Here is an 8,497-nt window from a genome sequence, read left to right as displayed (position 1 = left end):
AAACAAAATTTGAGAAGTCTGACGGTGGAGTTGGACCTTCTAAACAATTGATATACATAAAAAAAAAAAAATCCAAATCCACCTCTTCATACCCTTATCATCTTCTGGATGTTCATATCTTTAAACCTGATCTCTTCCAAAGTAGTACTATATAATCAATGATATACCTACACTTATAGGTACATTTCTTTCTCTGACTCTGTCCTTGATTCATTTTCATTTGTAGCTAGCAAGTAGCAATGGAGAACCAAAGCAGCCAAAGAAACCTCGATCCTCTGCATAATCATGGCATTCGTATCACAACCCCTCAAGGCCCAGCTCCACCCAAAATCCATCGCTCTGATTTTCCTAAAGATTTTATCTTTGGTTCTGCAACATCGGCTTATCAGGTGTGTGTACTTAATGAGTTATGTTTCATATGTGGTTATGATTTTGTTTCTTTTTTCTTTGTTAATGCTCTCTACAGAAATATTCACCTTTTCAGACAAACTATTAATATTGATTTGTAGATAATAATAAGAATTGCTAAAACAATCTTGAGAATGCGTATATACGTGTAAGGCTCATGCATATGTTGTTAAATTCCATGTGTTCTTCCTAATAATATGGGGAAAAAACGTGCAAACGAACACTCTAGTTGGAAGAAATCGAAAATCGAAAATATTATTCAATGAAAATGAAAAAAGAGAAAGAAACTTAAATTAATTTAGATGGTCACTTAGCCTCTCTACGCAAGGTTAGAATGCTCAACACTCATGCATGCACCCCTTTTTCTCTTTTTCTGCTTTTCTCTCTGCAGTCTACACTATCGGACATAAATTTATGAGCGAGTTTTTCACCCAATACATAATATTATTCAATGCAGCTGACCAATTAAAAATATTAATTGAGTGAAATCTAACATGTAATTCGTTTTCTGGGCCATATGTGTAATATTTGCAGGTTGAAGGTGCCTGGAATGAAGATGGTAAAGGCGAGAGTAATTGGGATCGTTTCACATCCGATAATCCTGGTTTCTTCTTCTTCTTCTTCTTCTTCTTCTTCTCTCTCTCTCTCTCTCTCTCACACACACACACACACACATGCCTCACACAAACACGTGTATGTATGTATCCATTTTTGAGGGATTTTGTTGGGATGGCAGAAAAAATTCAAGATCAAGGCAATGGACGTTTGGCTATTAATCACTACCATCAGTGGAAGGTACTTCACCATTCCATGTTTATTCCAACTTTGACATTTGATGGGCCTTATTTAATTTAAACTTCTAACGTTCTAGTGTAAATAACACTTGACTTAAATTAATTCGGGAACTTATCTTTCTCGCTTGAAATAAAATAAAATGCTTAATAAGATAGATTTAGACCAAATTATTTATTGAATACTAATGGGAAAATAATACATCAACAAATAAGTTCACTTACAGGTAAAAAATTGTTTATAGGTAAGTTTTTAGATGCGGAAAATCTTTTATTTAGACGAATAATAAGTAAGAACATTAACTTATGGAAGCTGTTACACTTACAGGGGTCTATTTTACAAACCTTGCAAAATCCCTCACAGTCGCAGGGCTTCTTTCTAATCCTATCCTCAACAAATCATAATCCTTCTAATCTTTCCCCTTAACACTAAATTAATGCAACCAAAGTAATTTAAATTTAATTGTTTTATAATCATATTTTAAGCTCCATTACTTATAAGTTAATATGTTAAGCTCCAAACATAATAAAAGCATAACTCGAACATAACTTTTTCAATCTAGTTTCATTGGACTTCAATGACGACCCTGTCCTTTATTAATTTCCATTTTCAATTTAGTTGTTGCGTTCCATAGTAAGAAGAAGATATCAAGAGGAATTCTTTTTAATCATTCTCAATAATGTCACAGGAAGATGTTGCTTTGATAAAGAAAGTGGGTTTTGATTCTTATAGATTTTCAATTGCTTGGACAAGAATACTACCGGGTATGTCTGAATGCATACATGCAGTGCATCATTTTTTTAATAAAAAATAATAATCAATCTTTTAGATGTAGTTTAAATTGGTATTTCAGGAGGAAGATTAAGTATTGACATGATTACATGTAGTGCATCATTTTTTTTTTTTTTTTTTTATAAAAAATAATAATCAATCTTTTAGTTGTACTTTAAATTGGTATTTCAGGAGGAAGATTAAGTGCTGGCGTAAACAGAGAAGGAGTTAATTACTATAATAGTCTTATAAACTTGCTCGTGGCTGAAGGTGGTGTTATTTATCCTTTACAATTGGTGTTTGTTTCTATTTACTTAACGAGTTAAATGTTAAAATTAATATGGTTTTATTAGAAAGCAGAAGTAAAGGGTGAAAAATCTTACCTTGGATTCTTATAAACCATTTTACAGGCATTACACCTTGTGCAACTATCTTTCACTGGGATGTTCCCCAATGTTTGGAAGAGGAGTATGGTGGCTTTTTAAGCCCTCAGATTGTGTAAGTAATTCAATATTGCATAACTAGGCAGAAATTACTTGGAAGTTTCCAGAAAATGAAAGCAAATTCAAGGGAAAGAAGGATATTTTTTTCGGAAACTGGATTTATTGTACGAAAATTGAGTAAGCTAATGTTGTAGTTAAAAGGTATTACACTGTAAAACTTATTTTCATACATTATTGTATTGTAGGGAAGATTTTTCCGATTTTGCCGAGATTTGCTTCTGGGAATTCGGTGATCGTGTGAAACTTTGGATCACATTGAATGAGCCATGGAGCTTTGCTGTTTCCGGATACGCGTTAGGTATTTTTGCACCTGGCCGGGGTCCAACACAAGATGAGAACGTAACAATAGCTGTCCATCGTCATAGATGTAATGTTCAGGATACAAATATTTGCGGCGAGGGAAATCCAGGCACGGAACCGTATATTGTCGCACATCATTTGATCCTTGCACATGCAGTAGCAGTTGATATATACAGGAAAATCTTTCAGGTTGTTGTTTTTATCTTATGCAAGCAATTCTTTTCACTTTTGAGATTCTGTATTAGTTTATGCAAATACATTTGTACAGAAACTTCAAGGGGGCAAGATTGGGGTCACAAATGTCACAGCATGGTATGAGCCATTCAATAACACAACAGCTGATAAAGAGGCTGCTTCAAGGGCAGTTGATTTTGCGTTGGGATGGTAATTGCCAATTATATTTTGTATATCTTCTCATAAATAAGAATAGCAAATCATTTTAAGGAAATGAGCAGACTTTAAGTGAGACATAAAATGACTTCTAATCTAGAATTTCTCTTCCTGGTCGTAAGTCTCAATCCTGTTTTTGTGCTTTTTCAGGTTTGTAGCACCCGTGGTTACTGGTGATTATCCACCAGTTATGAGACGATTACTAAGAGACCGCCTTCCCAAATTTACACAAGAACAGGTTACTTTGGTGAAGGGATCCTATGACTTTTTAGGAATAAACTACTACACTACTCATTATGCAACAAATGCACCTAAGGCACCTGGTGCAAAACCAAGTTACAATAATGATCACGAGGTTCAAACATCAAGTAAGTATGAGATATTTTTAAAGTACATGATGACATCAACTTTTTGTGTCAATACACTCTTGTAATGTGGTTCTCACTCTCACATAACACTGTAGCTGCACGCAATGGGATGCCGATAGGTGAACAGGTATGTTTTTCACTTTTCCCTTTCCTCACAATAAAATCAGATAATCCAACAATTTATGCTTACCCGCAGAAGAGATTTCAATGATTTATTCTAATGCATTACTGCAACAAGTTTCTAGTATAATTTTAATGTCCTTGATTTTGTCAGGCTGGTTCTAGTTGGTTGTACATTGTTCCAGAAGGGCTTTACAAGCTCTTGGTTCATTTGAAAGAAAGATACAATAATCCCAATATTTACATCACAGAGAATGGTAAATTCACAGCGTCTTTTTAGAGTATTTTTCTACAGAAAAATATCTTTTGCTCTTTATCAGTAATAATGCTATTTAATGGATGATTTTGTGCAGGAGTGGATGAATTGAACAATAGAACAACAGTTGCACAAGCCCGGTTTGACGATATGAGGGTTAGATCTCACCATGACCACCTTCTCCAAATTAAGAAAGCATTGGAGTAAGTCATCATTCATATAATTATTGAATCAACCCAAATATTAACTTGCGAAATTAATTGACTATCTCATAATAAAATGAATGTTCATAATTTCGCTTTCGTCTTCAGCCATGGTGTTCGTGTGAAGGCTTATTACTTATGGTCAATGTTCGACAATTTTGAATGGGCCGATGGATACACGGTTAGATTTGGTATTATTCATGTAGATTTTGAGAATAATCAGTTGAAAAGGTTCCCGAAAAGCTCTGCTTTATGGTGGATGGAATTCTTGAACGTGATGAAGGTAAAGAAGCAGATCAAGAAGAAGAAGAAGCACAAGTTCCTTTTGTTCTGAAATGTTATGTTGAATAATGCAAGAATAGATGGATGCGTGCGTGCAACAGTCCCTTTTGTTCGCTTGCAGCTTGATGTGGGGATCGAAAGCTCGGTTTCTGCAAACGAAAGATTTTGAGTGTGTTCCAGTGTCTATGGTTTGTGGAATAATGCATGTTTGGATGCGTTGTGTTTGTATATAAATGTGTGTGCGAATACTATTGTAATTGATGTAATGAGTTTAGGTTGTGAAATTGTGTATTTCTGTTCAGAAATTCTATCACTTCAAACGAAAACATATGCGTTGGTCACTTCACTTAATTGGGACAGAACCGTTTTCACTGCCATTTCATGAGAATTAAAGAATATTCATTCATCGACATTGCTAATTAAGTATTACTATAAAATATTATTTTTTTGACCTACACAAAAAATTTATTGATAATAAAAACATTGAACAATACTCATGTCTATAGAAATATAAGAGCATATCAATACAATATATTTCTATTCTAGAGAGTCAATAATTAAAAATAAACTCCATAAAACTCTCTGTTGGTATTAACAGTCCCAATAATCCAAAGAAAGTATAGAAATATAAAAGAATACGAAAATTTTTTCGTCCGAAGGTCCAGATGTTCACCCAAAAAGGCTACGTCACCACGTTGAGCTTCCACCAAAGTGGTTAACGCTCTAATCCCCTAGAAACCAGCAATAGAGTATCAATACAAAGTTTACAAACTACAGATCTAAAAAGATCAACCCTCAGACCCTATTTTTTTCCTCACAGATCGAACAGACAGATTACACCAAGTAATCGACCCTCACTGTTCAACCAAGAACAGATACAATCTCTACACCAAATACACAAACCAGATCTCACCAAGAACATCAAATGATTTAGAGATTAAAACCAAAAATCAGAGGTTTTTCGAGAGAGAAAATTACAGAGAGCAAAAATGAAAAGCTAAACCCTATAAGTCTCTCGAATGAATGGTAAGTGAAAAGTCTAGGGCCAAGTATAGTGGAACGTCATTTGCATCCAACGGTTCAGCCGACTCCACCTGGTACCATCTGGTCCATCCAATTAAAACAAACTAAAATCGCATTTGGAGGAAACACGACTTTGCACAAGTGGGGGCAAAAACCAGGTCACAAAACTTGGGCTCAAGTGTTGGGTTCCATCATTGGGCCTGAAAGGTGTTAAGCATTTTATTTAACACTCTCTATTTTAACTTTTTAAGATATAGAATATCAAACTCAATCTCCATTCTTACTTTGTAACTGTTAATCGTAAAAAAATAGAAATTTTTTTAAAGCAACAGTAGAATTTTCTTTCAAAGTTTTGCCAGGATTTTTCCCCTTTTGGGAAACTTTTGGCTGTGTTTTTGTACAAGTTCTTTGTATAAAATAAGAGAGATGGAGTTTTAGGCATTATTTTGGTCGGAAAGTACACTTCAATCCGTAAATGTTAAGATTTTCAAGAATGCTGACCTTTAATTGCACCCTGATTCGAGACATCTTTTTATAATTAAAAAATTGAATCCTAGATTTTCAATCATTTATTAGACGTGAAAATGACATTATTTACAGGCGATTAAGAGTTTGTCTGGTATGAGTTGATGTTCTCTCGTTATTGTGTTAGAAGGCATGATTACGTCCAATATCTAAGATTCTCGTTAAGTTTTGTTTTTTTTCTTTTGTGACATTTGTCATGTATTTCTTTGTCACTAACTTGTGTTAGATGATCAACTACTACTCTTGTTGCAAATTATTAAGCTATTGAATGCCATTTCATGTTTCATGTGTGTATTTCCATATATGTTGTCTTCAACTATAAACCATAACGGTAACAACTATAGGTTGAAGTATATGTATACACAAGCCAGTTTCGCTGTTTCACATGTATTAATGCATTAGTGCCTAGTTAATGTTTTTTGCCCTAAACCAATAACATGTTACATCAATCCTGACACCGAACTTTGAACCAATTCTATGAAGTGTCCGGAGAGAATCAGTCAAATATATCTTTTTGGAAATCTCTCTCCGTCTTGGTTCCAATGCATCAAACCTTGCAATTTTTTATTATTTGTAGAGAAAGTTATTGTTAAATATACTCAATAATACTTCATGCCTCTCAATGTCAGAAATTTTTTAATTAAATAGAATCAAAATCACAATTAAATCTGGTACCTATCAATTGTAATATTCATTAATGGTAACCTATTAAATATGGTGGTTTTCCTTATATTCGAGCTTTCCTTATATTTGAGATTTTTTTTATATTCTAGTGACATTCCCATCAAATTGATACTCATAAAGGAATCAATTTGAAATCATAAATTGGAGCCTTGACAGTGCTCGTACCCACGAAGAAGAGACATAAATTATAGCAATCATCTACAAAAAAAAAATAACAATGAGAGATCTAAGAACAACGAATAGTGCATAAACAACCAAGAACCACTTTGAAAACCACTCCAAGAACACTCTAAAGTCATTTTAGAGAGCTCACATCTCAAGAGAATTTTTAAAAGGAATTCACAAAGTGTGTTTTGATCACACATAATAATCTCTACCAGTCGAGAAAACTCGATCGAACACATAATCCATGTTCCAACAAAATCTCTAACGGCCAATGCACCAGTCAAAAATTTATCATTATATCACTGCCAATATGTTACAGTTGGAAGAAATTTCACTGAACAGCCTATACCAAAAACTCAAAGATGATCCTCCTTTGAGAATTCAAAATTCTAGCACATCATCTGAAAAGCCAAAATCACAAGAAGAAATATTTTCACAACTACCAAAAAAATTCCTTTAGCATTCACACCTTTCTTAAGACAACTTCCCACATCTTCCCAACCATTTACACTTGTTACTTTGGAGTCAATGCCAAATATTCAGAGAAAAATATCCCATAATTATGCAATCCCCAAAAAAATTCAATAATTAGCCGAATTATGCAGCTCAATATTCAGCCTTACTCACTAATCTCCCAAAATTTTAAATAAAGTAGCCCAACAATACTTCAACCTAATAATCAACCCACAAAACTATATCCCAATAATATGTCCGATACATTAATAAAGTGGCACAAACTAAGATTAAATATAGAGAAAATTACACAGAGAGCTGTTTTTAAAGTTTAAATTTCATTATTCAAATTTTAAGTTTAAACTTTCATAAATCAGGTTATAATTATTTATTTAATATTCTTAACAAATATATTTTTAATAATCAATAAATTAGTTACCGTCATTTACGCTAGTGGGAGAGAGAATTTTTAAAATCAAATTTCATTAACTCTAATATTCTATTTCCAGCAACGGAGAAATTGAATATCATTCTTCAACCAACAGTACCAAGTTCGCCTGAGAGATTTCCTCATTTTTGACCGCTTTCACCGGTGTTTTTGCTGAATCTCTCCTCCATACTTCATTCATTCAACCTTATATTGTAATTCAAGAACTTATTAACCCTAACTCCTTACAAACCCAAATCGAAAATGCCATTAACAAAAGAGTGTAGATCAAAAATCTCGTTCTAGTAGGTGTAGGTCCCTCTCTATCTCCGTAGGTGGGTGCAGGTGCTAATGTGCACATTTACACCTTTGGGTATGTGGAGATCATGATTGCTAATATTAAGCAAGCTGAGCAGCGTTTGACTACTTTGAGTTTGGAGTTGAAGGTGAGAATATGAAAACTTATTCTCTTTGGTATGTTGAGATGCATTGCGTACAATTCTTATCAAGTTAAATACATTCCTTAGGTTTGTTCTGTCAAGGTTTCCAATTGATTCCAATTCTGTAGAGTTGAACAATAGTTCTTTTGGTCAAGTTTCATGTTATAATTACAATAATTACTTACTTAATTATTAAAATTGTTGGAAACAAGGACTATTTAGGAGTGTTTATTGTTTCATATCTAGGCTTTAGGTTTGCACTTATTTCTGGAAACGCATCCCCCATCCAACCTCTGCACACCAACACCAACCCTTATAGAAAAGCGAAAACTTGCACACCAACACCAGCCCTTATATTTCCAGCAGGTTGCATGTCGTGATTTGTAC

General features: G+C 33.8%; 1 protein-coding gene across 1 annotated transcript; it reads left to right on the top strand.

Annotated features, from left to right (window-relative positions):
• Positions 1 to 224: 224 nt before the first annotated feature.
• LOC111403989 (beta-glucosidase-like) lies at positions 225 to 4,677 on the top strand. Its single transcript, XM_023032684.1, has 13 exons — positions 225 to 389; positions 943 to 1,012; positions 1,145 to 1,203; positions 1,889 to 1,964; positions 2,164 to 2,241; positions 2,382 to 2,469; positions 2,660 to 2,963; positions 3,043 to 3,158; positions 3,315 to 3,532; positions 3,628 to 3,659; positions 3,807 to 3,909; positions 4,006 to 4,111; positions 4,220 to 4,677. Exons 1-13 carry the CDS (start codon positions 240 to 242, stop codon positions 4,443 to 4,445), a joined length of 1,626 nt encoding a protein of 541 aa, XP_022888452.1. The 5' UTR covers positions 225 to 239; the 3' UTR covers positions 4,446 to 4,677.
• The last annotated feature ends 3,820 nt before the right edge of the window (positions 4,678 to 8,497 follow it).

This window comes from Olea europaea, chromosome 11 (genome assembly GCF_002742605.1).
Source record: "Olea europaea var. sylvestris chromosome 11, O_europaea_v1, whole genome shotgun sequence".
Lineage (NCBI taxonomy): Eukaryota > Viridiplantae > Streptophyta > Magnoliopsida > Lamiales > Oleaceae > Olea > Olea europaea.
Note: the sequence above shows the minus strand (reverse complement) of the source record. Positions and strands in the feature narration are given on the sequence as shown.

Bases quoted from the DNA above. Each gene is read 5' to 3' on its own strand.
- LOC111403989 (XM_023032684.1), top strand. From the start codon at position 240: ATGGAGAACCAAAGCAGCCAAAGAAACCTCGATCCTCTGCATAATCAT. The intron at 1,013-1,144 runs GTTTCTTCTTCT...TTGGGATGGCAG, and splicing joins TTTCACATCCGATAATCCTG to AAAAAATTCAAGATCAAGGC. The intron at 1,965-2,163 runs GTATGTCTGAAT...TTGGTATTTCAG, and splicing joins TTGGACAAGAATACTACCGG to GAGGAAGATTAAGTGCTGGC.